Source organism: Lolium perenne, chromosome 6 (assembly GCF_019359855.2).
Source record: "Lolium perenne isolate Kyuss_39 chromosome 6, Kyuss_2.0, whole genome shotgun sequence".
Classification (NCBI taxonomy): domain Eukaryota; kingdom Viridiplantae; phylum Streptophyta; class Magnoliopsida; order Poales; family Poaceae; genus Lolium; species Lolium perenne.
Genome location: NC_067249.2, coordinates 47956533 through 47978673, shown reverse-complemented (window position 1 = coordinate 47978673; position 22141 = coordinate 47956533). Strand labels below are relative to the sequence as shown.

The 22141-nt window shown below is 46.4% G+C and overlaps 1 protein-coding gene across 1 annotated transcript; it reads right to left on the bottom strand.

Moving 5' to 3' along the window:
* Window positions 1-16838: 16838 nt before the first annotated feature.
* Window positions 16839-18601, bottom strand: LOC127309642 (uncharacterized). Its single transcript, XM_051340415.2, has 5 exons — window positions 18458-18601; window positions 18307-18375; window positions 18151-18216; window positions 17956-18039; window positions 16839-17869 (listed from the first exon to the last, which is right to left on the bottom strand). The coding sequence occupies exons 1-5, from the start codon at window positions 18599-18601 to the stop codon at window positions 17159-17161; spliced, it is 1074 nt and encodes a 357-aa protein (XP_051196375.2). The 3' UTR covers window positions 16839-17158.
* Between the last annotated feature and the right edge of the window lie 3540 nt (window positions 18602-22141).

Below are 22141 nucleotides of genomic sequence, written 5' to 3'. Positions count from 1 at the left end.
AAATGCAGAGCTTGAGCTTGAGAACCATTGCTTGCAAGCAGCGAAACTTTTCCTGCTAAGATGCATATGTACCCACTGTTTGATCTCCCGCCAGCAAGTAGTTCGTGCAATCCGTACATTCAGAAGAGATTTGGCCAGCCCATGTCTGCTCCTCCGCTCTCCACCTCCTCTTCCCCCTCGCACCCTGATCCACCCAATAATCCACCGAATAAATCTCCAATCCATGGCAAGGATCCTGCTAATCCTTGTCGGGATCATGCTCTGATAATCGATTCTACGCTGGAGGCTTTGGAGGGGGACGGACTACTCCGTTCGGGATCTGAAGCATCGCCTGGCGGTGGTTCAAGTCCGCCCTTACTCGCTGCGCCGGCGACCAGATTTCATGGGGCTCCCGTCAAGGTGTTGGTACCTGCTCTACGCCCTTCCACTTCGTCGCTGTTGCGCCGACGCCGGCTCCGATCTAAGCCACCCCCATGGCCTGGGGATCGGGGGGCCGTTCCGCGGCGACTCCGTCATCGTCAAATGGTTGCCGGTGGCCCGATTCCGGCGGCCCCTATCCCTTCCCCGACTCCGGTTGCCCGCGAGTCATTGTGTTTGAAATCGTGTACCCCACCTGCCAGTTCTGTGGCAATGGCGCCCTTGATGGTACCCGCTTGCCACAGTCATATGACGGTTTCCTCGAGTGCGCCTCCTGTGGTCGAAGCTGCCGAGAAACGCTTCAGGCAACTCTGGTCGCGTCCATCCCCACCAAAAACTAGGGTTCATCGCTCCCCGCATGCCTCCTCCGCCACGCTGTGCTGGATCCGCCGCGAACTCTTCGAGTTGAAGCACTTCTTCCCAAAGGATTGTTTCCCGGTTGCAAGGTTTGAACGGATTCGGCAAGCCCCCAAGCTCTTCAGCTTCGCTCGCAACGGGTGGGGCGGTGGGGGTCAGCGACCTACTTTCGCTGAGGTCCTTCGCCGCAAGCCGATGGCAGATGGTGGTCGTCAGGGCGATGGGCGCTACCGCCAAGCCCGGAGGCCTCCTCAGCCTCCCCAACCCCATCCTGCTCGCGCCGCGGGCACGGGTGTGCATAGGCCCCCTCCCCCGCCTCGTCCGGCACCCCGTCCTCGCCAGGTACCCAACTCCTCTGCTCCAGCATCTGCAACGTTTGCGCCGCCTGCTGTACCACCTCAAGTGCCACCGGAGCAAATCCTCGATCCAAGGTATAAGGATCTGGTTTGTTTCAACTGTGGGGATCCTGGACACTTTGTAGGAAACTGTATCAAGCCAAAGCTCTGCTTCATTTGTCATGGGGAACACAATGTTAACAAATGCGCTGCCTGGGCTGCTCCGCATCCAATGGCCACTTATTTTGGTAGCGCTGCTCCGGGTCTGGGGTTTTTCCATATTGCTGTTCCTGATGCTTCTGAGACAGCTTGGTTGAATTTCAGCAATTGTGGAATTATCAATGTTAGGTCTGGGAGTATTTCACTTGTGGCACTTGAAGCCAATTATCTGAATTCTTTTGCAAAGTTAAAAAAATGGCCGTGGCAAATTAGGGAAATTGATGATAGGAATTTTCTGGTTAGATTTCCTCCTTCGAAGCAAGCATCTGAGCTCACTGAATTGCCTCATCTAGCACTAGAAGACGAAGGGGTGACGCTGAAATTCTTGAGTTGGGATGGTGCTTTGGATGCTTTTGGTGAATTAGTTGAAGCCTGGGTTCAAGTAGATGGAATTCCTCCAAAGATGTGTGGATGGTTTGTGTTTGCTCAGGTGGCTTCATGCTTTGGCATTCTTGCAGATGTTGACTGGGCTGGCCTCCTCAAGAGTTTCTATGCAAAAGTCCGAATCAAGATTGCTTGTAGGGACCCCTCCAAAATCCTTATGGAAAGAATGCTGGAAATGAAAAGGAAGTTATATATACTGCAGTTCAAGGTTGAAGGATATGTCATGTCTATTCGTGGATATGATGAAGATGACGATGATGACATGTTGGATGACGATGAGGAATTTGATGGCCTAGATGATGATATCAATGGTACAGCTCATGAGGACCCTCCATCTTCATCTTATCAAAATGGTGGCGGCTCTATAGCTGCTGGTGCTGGTTCTACTGCCAGAACTCCTGGCTCGGGTTATTCAGATACATCGAAACATACCTCTGACGTTGGTGTCATTGTGAATATGGAGTCTGACCACCTGGAGTTATCAGATGCTAAAACAACTGATATTCCCGTTAAGGAACCTGTACTTTCAGAAGTCGAGTTTGATAAAATTCTGAATTTATCTGCTACTGTTGGTCGTAGATCTCTGTCCACTACCTGTACTCCTGCTGATGATAGCAACTCTTATGCCTTCCCCTCAGAAGTTGCTCATGTTGTTCCAATTCAATGTGATATGCAAAATGTTGGACGTGAGAATGATGTGTTTTTGTCTGAAACGGATTTCACTAAACTTCTGAGTATTCCTACAGCTGATAGTTCTTCTGTCCAGAAAGATTACTGCTCACAGTTGCTCAGGCATATTGATCAAGACTCTGAGGATGAAATTGGTGATGAGAAAATGGACTCACCATCTGCTGTTGGTGCTCACTTAGCTGCTCATGTTGATTCAGTGCGAAGGGACCTCTTCCCAGACACCATCCTTGGCTCTCCAACTCCTCCAACTCCTCCTGCTCCATACCAACCAAAGAATGCTAAGAGAAAGGATTGGGGACCCGTTCAAGCCGCTAGGCAGAGGAAGAGAAATATTGGAAAAGGAGACATTATGGAACGGGCCAAACAATATAAGATGAAGCAAAATCTTAAAATTCCTAAAACCTTTAAAGGTAATTCTTTTGCAGTTCTTGATACATGCACTCTATCTGATGCTTGCAATGTTGTAGATGTTACCATTGGTAATAACATAGATGAGGAAAAAATGATCATTACTGATCTTGTTAACAAGGAGTATGAAAGATCTTTTCATTTTGCTAAAAATAACCCTGAGGTTGTACTTCCTTTAAATCTTAACATTAATACTAATGATCTCTCTGGCCCTAGTAGTAACGATATAGCTACCGACGAGGTGGGGTGGGCCACGGTCTGTAGAGGTTCTAAAATTATCTATCATCCTTTATGATAGGCTGTTTTTGGAATCCAAGAGGTTTTGATAAACCTGGTAGATCTAAAAGTATTGGTGATGTCTTGCAAAACAACAAAATTGATTTTGTGGGTTTTTAAGAAACAAAAAAAGAACAAATCTCTAATAGTTTTCTTAAGGCCATTTCTGGTCCACATGACTTTAAGTGGAATTATTTACCTGCTAAAGGTACCGCTGGTGGTATTTTAGTAGGATTTAAAACTGACTTGTTTGAAGTTCTGAGTTATAATTTGCATAGTTATTGTGTCAGTGGTTAAAAATTTATGTGATGGTTTTGTTTGGCAATTGGTTGTGGTGTATGGTTCTGCCTATGCAGATCATAAACTTGATTTTCTTGCTGAATTACATTTAGTGATTGAACAATGTAGATACCCTTCTTTAATTGGAGGTGACTTTAACTTAGTACTTAATGAGGCCGAGAAAAGTTCTGGGAATATTAATTACCAACTTACTTTTTTGTTTAATGATTGGATGAATAAATGGGCTTTAATTGATCTTCCAATCTCTAACCGTTGTTTTACTTGGGCTAACAATCAATAAAACCTCATTCATGCTACTCTTGATCATGTCTTTGCTTCAACTGATTGGGATAGCAAGTTTCCTCTCTCCTTGGTGAGAGCAATATCGAAACCTGGTAGTGATCACACCCCTTTGCTTATTGAGTTTGGGCTCAGTTCCTCCCCTGTTCAAAAATTATTTAGATTCAAAAAATGGTGGTTGGGGGAACCGAAGTTTGTTCCTTTTGTTACCAAAAGTTGGACAACATCCATCCCTTCCTCCCTCACTTCTGCTATTGATATCTGGCAATTCAAAACTAGAAGGGCGAGGAAAAATCTTAGAGGTTGGAATTCCAATGTGGAAGCGGCTCAAAAAAAGCGTAAAAAAGATTTGCAGCAAGAATATGATATCCTCGATGTCTTTTCTGAGCAGAATAGACTAGAGCAGGCTGATAGAGATAGGATGTCCCAAATTAAAAATGATTTGGATATTATTTGGAAAACAGAGGAAACCAAGGCGTTTCAATGGTCGAGAGAAAAATAAATGCTTGAGGGTGATCGTAACACGGCGTATTTCCACGCGGTGGCTAACCAACGCAGGCGGAAAAAATAGTTAGCTGTGTTAGAAGGCCCGTCTGGTCCTGTGACCACTACCTCTGAAATGCTTTCAATTGCTTGCGAGTTCTATAAAAAATTATTTGGCTTTGAGGCTAAACCAAATGTTCATCTTGGTATGGACTTTTGGGATGCTGATGATCTGGTAACTCCAGAAGAAAATGAACTCTTAGAGAAACCCTTTACTGAAGAAGAAGAAGTGAAGGCTGCAATTTTTGGCTCTTATGCTAATGGTGCGCTTGGACCTGATGGTCTATCTTTCCTCTTCTATCAGACCTTTTGGGAAGTAATTAAAACAGACTTTATGGCCTTAGCCGTGGATTTCTGGTCTGGTTCTTTGGATGTGTTCAGATTAAAATTTTCCATAATCACCCTTATTCCAAAGGAACCAGATGCCAAGGAAATGAAAAAATTTCATCCTATTAGTCTTTGTAATTGCTCTTTGAAGGTTTTTACAAAGCTTATGACTAATAGATTGGGCCCTGTGGCCGATAGATTGATCTCCTTGAGTCAATCAGCTTTTATTAAAGGAAGATTTATCCTTGAGAGTGTCGTGTCTGCACACGATATCATTCATGAGCTTCATAGATCGCACTCCTCTGGTCTAGTTTTGAAACTAGACTACGAGAAAGCTTATGATCATGTGAGTTGGGAGTTTTTGAATGAGATGTTAGTCTCTAGAGGCTTTGGTAGTAAATTTAGAGGTTGGATCTCTAAGGCCTTGGTGGATGGATCCTTTTGTGTTAGGATTAATGACCAAAACAGCCAATATTTTGTTGCTGGTAAGGGTTTAAAACAGGGTGATCCACTCTCGCCCATTCTCTTTAATTGTATAGCTGAGGTTTTTACCAAAATGCTCCACAAGGCCGTGGAAAGAAATTTGATTAGGGGATTACTCCCAGAAGTGGTTCGTGGGGGTGTCATCAGCCTACAATACGCTGATGACACTATCCTTTTCTTAGAGCCGGACGCTCATATGGCTCGTTTGCTTAAATGGATTTTGACATGCTTTGAATGTCTTTCTGGGTTAAAAGTTAATTACCATAAGAGTGATTTGATGACTATGAACTTAACAGATGGTTCCGCTAATGAATTTGCTCAGATTTTCTGTTGTAACTTGGGATCTTTTCCTTTCAAGTATTTGGGTGTTCCTTTGCATTTTGCGAAGCTGAGAAAGGAGGATTTACAACCCATAATTGACCTTATCATTAGGAAGATTTCTGGTTGGAAAGGGAAATTAATCTCATATGAGGGTAAACTTATCTTGATTAAGGCTTGTCTTGCTAGTATTCCAACATATTTTCTATCTGTTATTAAGTCCCAAAATGGGCGATCAATGTTATTTACTCACAGATGGCTAATTTCTTTTGGGGAGATTTAGATGAACAACACAAGTATCACTTAGCTGATTGGGGGTTAATTACCAGGAAAAAGAAGTTTGGTGGTTTGGGTGTTCCTAATCTTAGGGATATGAATCTTTGTCTTTTGGGTTCTTGGTTCAAGCGTTTCTTCTCTGCGGAAGACAAAATTTGGAGGAAAATCATTGAATATAAATATAACACCTCTCCTAACATTTGTTGGATTAGTTCCAATGCTACTTCTTCTCCTTTTTGGAAGGGGTTAACGTGGGCTGCCCCATCCATTCGCTCTAGTTACCACTGGAAGGTCGGCAATGGGAAAAATGTCTTGTTTTGGCTGGACACTTTGATGTCTGGTGGTTCTCTGGTCACTTTATTTTGGGATCTATTTTCAATTTGCAATGAGCCATCAGCAAAAGTTTCTGATATCTTGGTTGATGGTGAAATCCGCTTGTCTTTTCGTCGTTGTTTTGATACTAATATGATGTGTAGGTGGCGGGAGTTGTGTGCTCTTTTGGGATTTGTATCCCTCTCCCGCGATAGAGATACTCCGATTTGGAGTCTTGAGGCTTCTGGGAAATATTCGGTGAGATCTTTCTATAATCTGGTTAATGATGGTGGTGTTCGCGTCCCACATCTTGCATCTATTTGGAAAATTTCTGTTCCTGGACGTGTACAAGTGTTTATGTGGCTTCTAGTACAAAATCGCCTTTTAACTCGAGATAACCTTGCAAAAATTCGTACAGTACAAGATGGATCTTGTTTGTTTTGTGATAAAAATGAATCTGTTTCTCACTTGTTTTTCGAATGTGTGGTTGCTAAGCAAGTTTGGTTGATGCTTACTGAGATTTTCCCTAGGAATCATATATCTAGCATTGATGCTATGTGTCATATATGGCTTGCTAGTAACTCCATTTTCAGTATTACTACTGCTGCTTTCTTATGGTCCTTATGGAAAACCCGAAACAATATGTGCTTTCAGGAGCAGCAATGGTCAAGCTTACTGACGGTTTGGGATCGTGCAACCTCAATGCTGAGAAGATGGCGTCCATTGCTCAAGAATCAACACTCGCGACTAATGGAAAGAAACTTGCAACTACTGGACTTCAAAAGGGGAGAATTACTGCGGATTGCTTGGCTGACTTGAAGACGGATGCGGATCGCCGGCAATTCTTCATCGACAACACCAACCGGTTCTTCGCCTAGTTGTTGTTATATATGCTGGCTGTAACTTGAGAAAGGAGATCATAGTTTTGTAATAAGTAGTACGGAACTAAATAGCTAGGAGTCTGACTTTCTTTCTCCTCGCATACTAAACTGCTGAAACCTGTGGCTTCGTTTCAATAAAATGGGGCCTGGGGGGTTGCGGCCCCCTGTATTTCTAAAAAAAAAGAAATGCAGAGCTTGAAAGGTCCTTCACGACTAAGGACCTGGATGAGGTCCTCCTCAGCATGAAGGAGGGTACCGCTCCTGGGCCGGACGGACCGCTAAAGTTTTTTTTACAAAAAGTTCTGGCCGATTCTTAAAGGACCTATCCTTCAGCTGCTAAATGACTTTGCCCTAGGAAGGATGGATGACTCGCGGCTGAATTTTGGGATTTTGTGCATGATTCCTAAACTTAGCGGTGGAGCGTCTATCAATCAATACCGTCCCATAGCTCTTATCTTCAAGTTTATCGATAAGGCCTATGTTATACATGGACGAAAGTATTGGTGACCCCCACCTGGTCCTTTCATGTATGTGCCGGTACAGGGTTGCCGGTAATTGTATTGGGTTATAGGACTAGCCCGCTACTTTTGAGTCGCGGCACTGTGGCTCAAAAATAGCGGCAGACCTCCAAATCAATATTGAGCTCGTTATGAGGCGTGCTGGGTGGCGATTCTCTTAGAAACAGTGGCGGACCTTAGTTGGGGAAAAACTAGGCCATGGTCCACCCAGCTCAGATCGAGAGATTTAAGCCTAATACTAGTAAAATTTGGCCCAAAAACGTCACATTTGCTCTGATTTAGTGTACTTGCCCGCCCAAGTTTTTGGGTCTAGATCCGCTGCTGCTTAGAAAGATGCTTTGCGAGTTGCACGGTCACATCAGATACACATGTGCCGGCAAAAGGACGCAGAGGCATCTATTGCCAACTCAAACATCTTTCTTCAGATAACACAATTTGATTCAAGCTTCGACTGGCCATTGCAAGTCGAAGCAACTACTCTTCTACTGGCAGCCAAAGTGATGAAACAACTTCAAACTCAACATGTCACATTCCTCAGTGATAACTTGACTTTAGCTAGAGCAGCTGCAGTAGAGCAGATTTCAGACAGTTAAATCCCATGGGAAATCAGGAAACATATTGCACACTATAAGAATGATTCCACGGAGATCAAGCCAAATATATTTCATATTAGGAGAGAAATCAATGGCCTAGCTCATAATTATGCACAATAGGCAGTCAGACGATCTCAGTCTTTGTCTATCTATAGTTGCTCAAATTCAGCTCATGTTTTAGGAAACTGACCCATGGCTCTAGCTTTTCAAAATCTGCCTTTACAGGGATTTGTATTTGATGGTGTAAACTGGTTTTGAGCTGAATAAAATGGCGTATCCAACCCCTCCCTTTGTTCAAAAGATAAAACCTGGGACGCGACATTACGAGACGCGCAGCATGCCTTGTAGGCAGACGCTCCACCAGCTAGGCATGCTAGGGCGACTCAGGGCATCTCCAGCGGCGCGACACAAACGGACGCTGCCGTGATCGGAAATGTGTCTGGCACTCTGGCATCACCTCCAGCGGGACGACGCAAAGTGATCGGGTCGTCTGTGGAGACGCAAACCTGGCTCAAATATGCACCAGGTTTGCGTCTCGACGGACGCTGCGCGGACACGCAAAGTGTCCGCTCGGTCCTCGCGCGGACCCGCCTGGCAGCGGCATAACTGCTTCGTCTTCCGCGGTATTACTTTTGGGCGGCGCGCTGCAGCCTTTGCAGGGGCCGCGTTAATGGCGTGCCTCAGCTTCCGCGAGCGTGCACAGCTAGTAGGCGTTGCACTGGCAGGCCATTGAAGGCGAGATGGCGTCGGAGCCTCTTAAAGGAACCCTCCCGGCGCCCATTTCCCCGACCAAAACCATTGCCAAAATCCCACAGTATCCACCACAGCGACGCCATGGGGAAGAAATGCTGGCCGTTCCGGAAGACGAAGAACGACCAGGAGGCTAGCAGCTCGCGTTAAGGCAAGAAGGCACGGGTCGGCCGGTACGTCCGCGTTGACCTCGCGCGGCGGCTATGGGAGGAAAACCGGCCGGTACCATGGCCAGACGCGAACTTGTCGGGAGGGGGCTGGTATCTGAACTCGCGGCGCGTGCCGGTCCCCCCTGTGTCGCGCGAGGGCCGAGAGCGGCGGGAGCGGCGGGACGAGGTGCGCCGCCGCCGAGCGATCTTGCCGCCGGAACTGCGGGAGGATCCGGCGTACGCGCTAAACTCCTACAACTGGATTTCCTTCGGGACGTGGGAGTTCGACGCGCGGCGCCGCGCTGCCTACCTCGCCGACGTAGACTACTTCAAGCGCGAGATCGCCGCCGAAGAAGAAGAGAACGACCACGAGGACGCGGACGAGGACGGCGACGTGACCATGCCGCAGTACGATCACGACGACGATGGACCGGCGTGGGATCCGGAGACCCAGCCGCCGGACATTTCAGAGGAGGAGGCCATTGCCATGGCCCTGGCCAACAGCGAGCAGGACGAGCTCAACGAGCTCGCTTTGTGGGACGGGCTCGCAATCCAGCTCCGCGAGTCAGCGCTCGCGCAGGGGAGGTCGGCGACTCCTCCGGCCACGCCGACGCGTTCCAACGTCCGCGCTCCGCCTGCTGCTCCAACGTGGGATCCCTGGCCACAGCCTCCTGCCCGTGCGGCGGTACCTCCTCCACCGCCGGCATACGAGCTTCCATGGCCGACGCCGCAGCTGATTGACCTCGTCAGCGACGACGACCAGTAGACAGCGCGTATTTTAGCACGCCTTTCTGGCTTTTTATGTCCTTTTTATCATGTAAATTATGGCGTATGAATGAAAAAAAATTATGCGTCGTGCCGCTGGAGTCATCCCCGACGCAAACGGACGCCCGGACGATTTCGACCATTTCATCCGACGCAAACGAACACGACGCATCCGTTTGGATGTCCGAAATGGCCTAATGCAAGGTCGTTCTGTCCGGCCGTCCGGGCACCCGCGCGGAACGTACGTACATACGTGCCTCGCTAGCAAGTGCCAATTCAGGCGCCTGTCTCCGGCGGGTTGACACGATCCGCCACGGAGCCCACGGGGACCGCACTGACAAGACACTGACGTAACGGCGAACGCGTGCTGCTGCCTCCGCTGTACGGCGATCCGACGGAGATACGTACTGCTGGGCTGCAAACCAGCCGGCCGGCAGGCTGCCTAGGTAGCTCGTCGGCGTCCCGGCGTAGGAAAACACGCCTCCTCCTCTTTGTTGGCGGCGCCTAGATGGACGTGACACTTGTTCACACTCTTTGGCGTACCCAATTTTTTGCTTCATGACTGATTGTCTTCGTTTTATTTCAGAGTAAACTTCACTTTTATCTTAGCTTTAGGATTTATTGACCGCCTGTGCTCCGGTGTCCCCCCTGGCGAACGACGTTGGGGTGAAAAACACATGGACGGTCAAGATTACCCGATACCCCTTCGGCGTTGTGTATAGCGGGCCGCGCGGATGCATTTGTACGGTATTCTGTACGTATACGGTTTGCGACGTGGCCAGCAACGTGGCAAGGAAGAGGAGGCGTCGGTGACGTGTAGTCAGACGTGGCTAGGGAGCGGAATCGTCGGGGAATATAAAAGCCATCCGTCTGGCACGCCCGCTGCCATTTCCCCCCGTTCCCCATCTTCTCCCTCTCGCTCACTCCGCCAAAAAACCCGCCTCCCTCTCCCTCACTCCGCCCGCCGGTAGATTAGGTATTAGATCGTCGGCGATCCAGTAGATCCGTACGCGATGGAAGCTGGGGGAGCTGCCGCGGAGGATGTGAAGACGGTGGCGGTGGTGGAAGTTGATCCATCGGCGCAGGCGGTTGGAGGGGAAAGCGGTGCTGGAGGGTCGGCGGTCGCTGCGAGGACCACCGCCGTGGAGTCCTCCATCATCGGGTCGGTGGTCGTCGGCACGGTGGTGGCGGCAACGGCCGATCTGGATGCGGGCGGAGATGCTGCCGCAGCCGTGAAGGTGGCGTCGGATCTTGTGGAGGAGGCTTCATCCTCCGCGGCGGTGAAGACGGTGGCGGATCTGGTGGCTGCGCCGGCTGCCGGCGACGTCAGTGAGGTGCAGGCGGACATGCAGATGGAGGTAAGTTCTCTGTCCCTTGTTTTTGCTTTCGATTAAGCGGGTCTACAGATGCATGGGGGGGTGCCTTGGAGATGAGAATGACCTAGGAAGAACGATTGATTTTTGTATGTTTTTTAAATGCTGGACATCGATGGATCTTGGGCGTAGTCCTTTTGCTGTAGAGATATCTTGCTATGCCGGTTAATATGTAACAAAGAAATAGTTGGTACCTATGATCGGATTTTTGTTGCAACAGAGATTTTTGTAGGTTTATATTGGGTTGTGAATGCAATAAATAACCTAGCCCGTTGTATTGATTCGTGATTGATGGTGGATATGAATTGCAATATGGGTTGTAAGTGAGAAAAATACCAGTATTGTTGATTTGTTTCCTGATTTATGCTAGTTATGAGTTGCAATGTGGGTTACAAGTAACATTTGGTGACATAAGAATTAACTTAAATTTTAGTAGACTCACAATTATTGAGACAGAAATATTAAATTGATGTATTCAATGCTTTGTCAACTCCTATGTAGATTAAGATATCATTAACTACATTTTAAAGCTTGATATTCATATGTTGCCTGGTACAAATAGCTTGAAATTAGCAAAATTAGTGATAGATAACTTGCTTGTATGAGCATACATGTTTGCAAAGTTTTCATTGACAAAGTGATGCAACTCTGTAGCAAATTTTAGCACTGATGGGCCACTACCAATAAGAACAAAATTCATTTTGTTCTTCCTTTCTTATTTGACAAGGGAAATTTTAGCACTGATGGGGCACTACCAATTAGCAAAATGAAGCTTGTTGACTTATTGCAGTTCTGATGCATTGCTTAACAGAGCAGACAATATACATCTATCTCAGTTAGACTGTCAAGAATTATCCTCCTGTGTACTGCTACTTGGAAATTTCCTTTATTTAAATTATGTACACGGCTGTACTGTAAATTATTTAGTATGTGCTGATTATATTGCAAAATTATAATGTAAGCATCCAGCTAATTTTGATGAGCTAGAATAATGTGAGAACATTAACCTTTTGAGATTAATGTGGGGATTTATCATGGGATTATTGTGCTATGATTGAAAGGGTCCTGTAGTGTATAGTATAATGAAAGCATGATCAGGCTAGGTGCTAGCATAATGTAACTATAAATATAATTCCCTTATATGCATGATCAGGTAGTTTGGAGTATACATAAGATATAATGAAAGAATAATTAAGATGATCTATTTGGTATGCATAGTATTTGGATGTTATTTTCCTTAAGGTGATTACTGTGGTGACTTATCTTATTTCTATGCGGTGGTGAAGGTTCCAGAAGCGGAAGCGCGAGGAGGAGCAGCATGTGCCTCCTCCAATCCAGGAAACTAGAGCCTGTCCCTCCTCCAATCCAGGAGGAGGAAGAACACAATACTGCTCCACGATTACTGCTCCACCTGTCCACTGCTCCACCGATTGCACTGCTCCACTGTGCACTGCTCCACCGATTACTGCTCCACTCCTGCTCCATATGAGGAGTTGCAGGATTCAGATGGCTCCCTGGAGGTGAGCTATACAAGTTGTTCTGTACCATTGCATGTATTTCATTGTGTTTGGTTTGTATCTGTAATCATAACTTGTACATTTTGTTGTTGTGCAGTATGACTCCCAGGATTCATCCGAGTCCGTGGACAGCAGGAACATTGGATCCTTCAAGACCAAGCTGCTGCGAAGGCTGGATCTTTGGCCTTCCCTTTCAAGAAGAGGGGGAAGTACTTCTGTCCATGGCACAAGGTGAAGCCCAGGGATGGCAAGCTTAATAGCCTGAGGCAGCACTGCGAGGAGCTAGCCCAGACTGGCACCTCCAAGCAGATTAGGGCAGAGCATCATGGGCTTCTCTTGGTGCTTGCTATGGAGGATGCTTGAAGCCTAGTTCCTGTGGATGGTGGTTGCTCTGGATGCTTTTGTAGATATGCTTTTGGTTTATGATGTTGGAACTACTGCTGCGTGTTGTGTTGAACAATGTTTGGTTTGCTTTTGAACTGAGTTGTCAGACCATCTACTATAGTGATGGTCTTAATTACTGAATCTGTGTGGATCTATGTTGTGTGTTGAATTATTATGTAGGTTATGATGCTTAGCTGTGTGTTTCATTTGGAATGATGGTGGTTGCATGTTGCATTAATTTGTGAATGGAAGCACAGCTCAAGTTTAGCACAAGTTTGAAACATAAACAAAAGAAACGTAATCCATAATTGAAAACAAAAATATGCATGTCTTTCATTAACATGATGAGGGCGTTTCCTGAATCCTAGTGTATTAGTAGTGACAAATTTGCATATAGATGGTTAGGTAACATGGCTGTGGATTTACTGATATGCTAGCACATTATGAGTAATGCAAATTTAAATTTAATCCAAGTTAAATATTACAACAAATCATCGAAATATTGGAGCACATCAGCAACAAATCATCCAAATATTAGAGCAGATCAGCAACAGTCCTTGCCTGTAAATATAGTAGAGCAAAGGGAAGTGTTTCGACGGAGGGGTTTTCGGACGAAAAGAGGGGGAATGTCCAAAAAATGAGCAAACCACCATGGATTGGGCCAAGATTTGGCACACTTGTGAACCTTGTGATGTGAAACCTTGGTTGCTCAGTGTTTTTACATTTTGGAGTTGGCACCATGGTGGCCCCATGGTGTAGATGTGTCGAGAGAGGGGTTTTCGGACGAAAAGAGGGTGAAATTGATGAAAAATGACCAAACCACCATGGAATGGGCCAAGATTTGGCACACTTGTGAACCTTGTGATGTGAAACCTTGGTTGCTCAGTGTTTTTACATTTTGGAGTTGGCACCATGGTGGCCCCATGGTGTAGATGTGTCGAGAGAGGGGTTTTCGGACGAAAAGAGGGGGAAATTGATGAAAAATGACCAAACCACCATGGAATGGGCCAAGATTTGGCACACTTGTCAACCTTGTGATGTGAAACCTTGCTTGCTTTGTGTTTTTCCATTTTGGAGTTGGCACCATGGTGGCCCCATGGTGTAGATGTGTCGAGAGAGGGGTTTTCGGACGAAAAGAGGGGGAAATTGATGAAAAATGACCAAACCACCATGGAATGGGCCAAGATTTGGCACACTTGTCAACCTTGTGATGTGAAACCTTGGTTGCTCAGTGTTTTTACATTTTGGAGTTGGCACCATGGTGGCCCCATGGTGTAGATGTGTCGAGAGAGGGGTTTTCGGACGAAAAGAGGGGGAAATTGATGAAAAATGAGCAAACCACCATGGAATGGGCCAAGATTTGGCACACTTGTCAACCTTGTGATGTGAAACCTTGGTTGCTCAGTGTTTTTACATTTTGGAGATTCTGGTATCCTTTTCCTCCTCAAATGAATGCCACAACTGGAGCAATGCATGTTTCAGAGATTGTGGCCACTCCTCATCCACCCAAAATACTGTCTCACAAATATTTTCCTGAAAATTATTTTTATTCCAAAATTTAGTACAAGTGTTGATGAAACAATGTGGCTCAAAACTATGGTGCTAAATATGCCACAAGGTTTTCTATTGCTACATCCATCCACAACACAACAACTGTCACAACATTTTCTCAATGCACAAGGATTTCTAAATGCACAAGATATTGAAGAGATGTTCCTACCTTGCATCCACAGCCCAAGAACCTCCGGCCCGTGTTCGTCCCCTCGAATGCCACATACTTGTGGCACGGCAAGTGATGGTGGCAGCGCTCCGGCCCAGCATGAACACCGGCGTAATCCGGATCATACATGGTCTGTGGGACCTAAATCACAAGATAAAATGCAACCAATTCGAATACAACAGAGTAAATCAACTAATTCCCAAATTTTGCCAAACCCTAACCCTACCTCAACACGTACCCGAGACATTGGGCTCAGATCGGCCCCATGTGCGAACTCAGAGAGCAGACTGTCTTGGCTGCTGCTCTCACCGTCGTTCCACGACGGCATGGCGGCGGCGGCGTTCCTGCGGCGGCGGACGTGCGACGGCGGCGGACGGGAGAAGGGGAGAAAAGAACAGACCGACCCAACGCACGGGCCGGCCGGGTCGTTTTGACCTGTCTCCGTGAACTCTGGACCCACTGCGTTCTGCGGCGGCGAGCGTGCCACGTCAGCTTGACTATGGACCCCACCTGTCAATTTGATGCTTAACCCGCTAAACCGAGCTCATTTCGCAAAGTGGTGGGTATATGTCACGCTGTTAGATCAAACTGGTGGTTTTCTGTCAAAAATATGAAAGGCGGAGGTTTTTTGAAACCCTAGCCGCAATTGTGGTGGCTTTTTGTAATTATCTCCTTTAAAACCCATGTCACCATTCCAACTCCACCTTCATATAACAGATCTTTAAATAATATAACTTTAAAACCACGGTCTGCGAACAATTTGTATGCATCAAAATTGTGAAATATCATCACCATCAATTAATGTAGTAATAGCACCATCAAAATATCAGTATCATCAAAAAATTTCAAATACAGCACATAATGAGCAATGACTACAGCTTCATACAGCCAATGACTACATAACACATATCGGCATGCCAACTGAAGCTTCATAATGTCGTGCCAAGTTCGTCCTTGAAAATAAGTCATTCATCATCCTGACCTCCAAACATATGCGCAACATGCCTGCAATTAACAAAACAGATGATAAAGTAAATAACTAAAGTTTAAAAGGATGCATAAATAATTCATCGCCAGCAAAAATTTATACTCACCTAGGATTCAGGTCACACTTCAAGCTACGTTTGGTGTGTCCAGCCTTTTTGCATCTGCTACATCGAATCCCCCTACCCCGCTCGTCATACGATAATGGCCTTCCATTCATTGTCACGGGTCCTTGTCCATCATCTCTACGCTTTCGTTTCTTAGGCGCACCTCGAGCAGCAACTTGAGCAGGGTCACCCAATTCATTTACATTAGTATTCAGCGAGTTTGTGGGACGGTTGGGTACATTATCATACTCCATCTTGTTTGAAATAATGTCAGCATAAAATGCCTTGGTCCGCTCGAACAACAGTGGATCTTTGTATGCAACTTGCAATGCTTCAGCTTGTAACACATTCAACTTCGTAAATCTTTGTCGCTCCTCCGCTACGGGAAAACCCCAATCATATAGATCGCTCGCGCGCCTCGCTGGCAAGCCACCCCTAGCTTGTTTAGAGAATCGCAGAAGAACTAAACAACCCGGTATTTCATCCAAATCCAGCACATCAAGTACATGCAGAATATGCTTGCAAGGAAGTCCCCTCCGGATCATCCTTCGACAGCTGCACTCTACTAATTTATCCGAGTTGGCCGGTTTATAGTCAACATAAAACTTTGCATGCTTTCTCTTTTTCCAAGCAACAACAAACTGCATCTCACCTTCTGTTCCCTTATACTGATCTATAACCTCAATGCCTTCTATTTTATATATCTCTTGCTGCAATATATAAAAGTTTGCCGGAGTGAATACCTTTGCAGCAGCTCTCTCAATTCTCCTCAAATTGGTTACTGGTACAGGTGATGTCTGTGAACTGATGCAGTCATCTTTTGCCTCCGTCTCTCTAATGCGCACTATAGCATTCTCGTAGTGCAAAATCAAATCCACTAGTGTCATACCGTAGTCTAGGTGTAGGTGAAGACATGAGTTAAGACTTTCACTTCGCTGATTGCTTTTCATACCAAGCCAGAACCCCTCAGATAGGTACGCCGCTGCCCATAATCTCCTCTTCTTGTACATTCTTTTCAGCCACGTTTGTGTTTTCTCCGTCTGCCATTTCTGGATAAAAGCGTGCCATCTTTCCTCGAATATATCCGGTGTGGTCGTGTAATACAACGAGCCGAAACTCACTCAACGACTTGAAACTTAGGTGCCGAGCCATGTTCTTTTCAATGTGCCATGAACAAATACGGTGCGACTGCTCCGGAAACACACTTCGAATAGCTCTAATCATCGCACTATCGGCATCGGTGATTATTGACTTGGGTTTCTGCTGCAACATAGCTTTCAAAAAAGTCGTCAGTAACCATACATACGTGCGTTCCGTCTCATCTGATAAGATGGCACACGCAAAAACTGTCGTCCTCCGGTGATTGTTAATTCCAACAAACGGAACAAATGGCATACCATATCGGTTCATCTTATATGTACTATCGAACACAAGTACGTCTCCATAATCATTGTAATCCTGCCGGGACTGAGCATCACACCAGAACAAGCTTTTCAAACGACCTTTACTATCAACGTCGTACTCAAAAAAAAAAAATCAGCAAACTTCTTCCTCCGGTTCTCCATCATGGCAATGGCTGAGCTAGCATCACCACCTGCAAGTAACTTTCTCTTCTCCCTGCAGCACATGTTGTACAAATCCTTCCTCGTAAACCCAACAGTGGTGTACCGACCATACTTGCTGAGGAAGGTATCCATGATCACATGCTTCCTAACCCCAGCTGCTGCCAATGCTAATATCTCCGCTTTCTGGAAATCTTTTATCCTCCTATGTGACCATAAAAATGGGCTCTCGCTCGGTTCTGCACACTTATGACTGTGCTTGTAAACAAATTTTGCAACTCGCCAAACCCCCGAACCTCTATCAAGCTTCACATCCAACTCCGCTTTACAATTGCAACGTGACAAAGGTCTCAACCTTCGAGTGCGGTTGTCCATAGTCAGAAACTTGCTGTTACGTTTTCCTTCCCGAGAACACACAAACCGCCTTCTGCGAACTATTTTGTTAGCACCCTTAGTCTCTTTGAACTTGAACTTTCTTACACTGAATCCCTCTTGTCGAGCATATCCATTATAAAAAGTATAAGCAGCTGCCTCAGACACAAAGGTCTTCTCCATTACTTCCCAGTAAAACTTTCTCTTATCTTCTGTATCACTCTCATCTTCATCCTCTGATCCATTCTTTTTCTTACCAACTGATTTCACCTGCATGCACAATTGGATAACATTTAAAACAATTTTTTAAACGCCATGGCCGCGAGTCATACAACGAATAAATTCATAAATCTTACATGTCTTCTTCTAACAGGTTCTTCTATAGTCTCCAAGTCTGAATCACCGTAATAGTCGTAAGAAGAATTATCGCCAACTAAGACCTGACCAAACAAGAAATATTAACGGCCATGGCACGACTATATAAAATGCATTGTTGAGTTATTAAATATAAATTAAACATACATATCACCTAATAAAATTAAAATGCATACCTCATCAACAAAACCACAGTCCAATCTCTCGTCATCAGTTGGCTCCTCCACAACATCACTCTGAATCTAATGCATTTTAAACCATGTCAACATCAATTCACATTATCAGACATTCCATATTTTTATGCAATCACACAATTATTACTACAAACTCACATTATCAGTGTCAACATCTTCTTCTTGCTCTACATTATCATCTTCTACATCAACACCATCTGCATCCATCTATTAGCAAAAATATGCACAATCAGTATTTAACTACTTACATGCAAGTACTAAATAAAACTAGTACTTCCGTTTCACTCACACTTTCGTCGACATCATCGTCTCCACAACTTTGTTCATCTTCAGGAGGTGCATTATAGTTGGCAGACGAAATATTGAATTCCTCTTCATCTGTATTTCCGCTTTCGTACTCCATTGAACTTGCACTCAAATCTGAAACGTCCATCGCCTGTTCAAAGTAACAACCAAAATAAGTACATCTCAAAAAAGGAGCTCGAAACCCAAACCCTAACATCAACCAAATCATGAACATGCAATTACTTCTTACAATCAATTACCTACCACGAACCAACAATGATCCGCCAAACCCTAACGCCGCCTTTGTAGCGAGCCAGAACAACCCGCGTGCGATCCTTGCCCAGCCTCCTCGTCGCCGGATCCACCTCCCGCCTCCACGTCCGACCTTGCACAGCCTCCTCGTCGTAGGATCCGCTTCCCGCCTCCACGTCCGACCTTGCCCCAGACTCCTCGTCGCCGGATCCGCCTCCCGCCTCCACGTCCGACCTTGCCCAGACTCCTCGTCGCCGTGCGCTACGCCTTGCCGCCCCAACGTCGTCCTCCCTGCCGTCTCCCTCCCGATGGACAGAACCTTCCAAACCCTAACGAGGACGAGCTATGGCGCACACGAACGAAACCGCTACGCCTTGCCGTTCCCAACGTCGTCGTCCCTGCCGTCTCCCTCCCGATAGAACCTTCCAAACCCTAAGGAGAACCAGCAATGGCGCACACGCAAGGATTCAAATATTTTCCCCGTAACCACCGCCTATCGCCGGCATCAACTACACTTGATCGACGTAATTTTCGGGTCCAACTCCGATTCTAATGACGTGGGGCCGGCGGAAACCGTCTTCACCTAAGATACGTACAATATCTACGTGGCATCCGATCATCTATGTGGAAAATGACGTGGAGTATAATTATACGCGACTAATACGGCCCCACCGTCTCGAACGGGTATCCCACCTGAACGTCGTTCACCAGGGGGGGGGACACCGGAGCACACCCCTTTATTGACATGAATTACCCTGACACAGGGGAATTCCTCACGCTTCTCCCGTTTACCAAGAAAAATTTAAACAATTTAGCCTCAATTAAAAATCAGTACAGAGGCGACTTAGGGGCGGAACCCTAATCCCCCGCCGCCGCCTTCCCCACCCCTCTCCCCTCTCCTTGTCGTCCCCTGAGGCTGCCGCCGACGAAGCCTGGCGCAGCCGGTGATGGGGGCTGCGGGGATCTACGTGCGGTCCCCTGGTGTAGCAGTATGGAGGCACGCCTCCGCGCTGGGGGGATGGCCCCGACACCTTGCGCTGGCGGCGCGGCCCTCTCCTCCCTTCCTAGCCTCGGCCTCGCTGGACGGGCGGTGATGGGGGCGGATCTCGTGCTGCTCCTCCTCTAGGTCTGGGACCACGACACCAAGGGCGGCGGCCCTGGATGGCGGTGACGGCGTCGACCTGGTGGCGGGTGGCGGGTGTCCGGTGGTGCTAGCCGTGGCACCGCGGTGGTGCTCTTCACTTTCACTGGAGGAGATCGGCTAGTTGTGTGGCTAGCCTTGGCGGATCTCGCGATCCGTCGCCTAGCTCCCGATGGCGAGGCGCAGCTGCCGGTGAAAGCCGGCCCGGACTTCGGTCATGGCGGATGATGGCGGCACGTTTCGTTGTTACCTTGTTGAAGGCATTGTCTCTACAGTCCGCGTTCTTCGCCTGGGCTGCTCTAGGGGAAAACCTAGACCCGGGTCTCCCGGATCGAACGATAGCGGCGCGCAACGCCATTCTACCTATTGGGGGCATTGTTTTTGGAGCAGATAACAGATGGTGGTGGTGCTGAGGTGGAACGGTGTGCTTTTGCTGTGTCGGCATCGTCGAGTCGCCGCGGTATGGTGCAGTGGTGGCTAGGAGACAGATGCAATGTGATGGATGCACGCAGGATGGTGGAGTCGTCTGGCGCTGTGGCGGCATCAATGGCAGGCCTGACATGGTCAATGCGATGATCTCTCTTGAAGATGGAGTCGAGGAAGACGGCGGTAGCAACTTCTATGGCGTGTGCGTTGGCGTGCGCTGAGAGTCTACTTGACTGGATGTGCTTCTCATCTGCTATTGGGCGGCCTGGGAAGGCATTTGGTTTTTTGGATGATGTGAGTTGGTGAATTGTCACCCCCTTCATCCCTCTGTAGGTTTAGCGAGGTGGTTTTGAGTTTGATCTTTTGTATTGCTCTTGTAAGGTGTTGTGAATAATCTAATAAAAATGCCGTGTGCATCCCTTGGATGCAGAAGCCGGGGTGATATTTCCCCATTTCGAAGAAAAAAATTAAAAATCAGTACAAACAATCTAAAAAGTAATGAAAATTGTAAATATATACTTGGAGCACCTATCGATGAGCCAAAGTCGCACCGCCATCCTCACCCCTCCACCACTGACGCGACAACCGTGGGTCGAAAGAGAATGGATTGAAACCACACCAACAAACACGAAAACTGACTGGATCCTAGGAGATCCGCTAGACACACGACTCCGCGTTGTGCCCTACGTCAACGCTGGACGCACTAGCTGGCCAGTGATAAGGTAGAGATAACCTTATTCTAACTTTAGGATGTAGCACTCGCCTTACCATCTAGAAAAACACAGTGAAAAACAAACTAAGGTGGGACGGACTAGCCGCATCGTTAGCGGACGAGGGAACGAAACTCCAAATAGATTTTACTATCGCCACCTCGCGATACATGGCTAGTATATATGAGCAGTGGCAACGGCACCAGAAAAGTGCTTTGCCCAGGACAGTAAACAAGCAGCAGTAACGCAGTAAAACAGTAAACAAGCAGCGATAGCAGTATTTAGGAACAAGGCCTAGGGATTACACTTTCACTAGTGGACACTCTCAACATTGATCACATAACAGAATAGATAAATGCATACTCTACACTCTTGTTGGATGATGAACACATTGCGTAGGATTACACGAACCCTCAATGCCGGAGTTAACAAGCTCCACAATTCAATGTTCATATTTAAATAACCTTAGAGTGCAAGATAGATCAATTCGACTAAACCAAGTACTAACATAGTATGCACACTGTCACCTTCACACTATGTAGGAGGAATAGATCACATCAATACCATCATAGCAATAGTTAACTTCATAATCTACAAGAGATCATAATCATAGCCTACGCTATTTTCTGGCGCCGTTGCCGGGGAGGAAAGGTAAAAGGTACTCACACTCCGGATCTCGGCTACCAAGCTATTTTCCGGCGCATCGTAAGTACTCAAAGCTATTTCCTTTAGATCCTGCAATTGCATCTTTTTGTTTCTTGTTTACACTAGTTTGACATAATGGACAAGAATGAGCTTCTTATGCTATTTCCTGATTTAAAACATGGATTGTTTGATGCGAAAATTAAAAAACCTATGGAATCTTATTTGCATGCTGGTAGTAATATTAGTATAAACGCTTTGAACAACATTGTTGATAATGATATAGAAAGTTCTAAGCTTGGGGAAGCTGGTTTTGATGAGCATGATATTTTTAGTCCCCCAAGCATTGAGGAGAAAATTTACTTTGATGATACTTTGCCTCCTATTTATGATGATTATAATGATAGTAGTCTTTTGTTACCACCTGTTATGGAGGATAAAATTGATTATTATTACAATATGCCTCCTATATTTGATGATGAGAATAATAATGATAGCTACTTTGTTGAATTTGCTC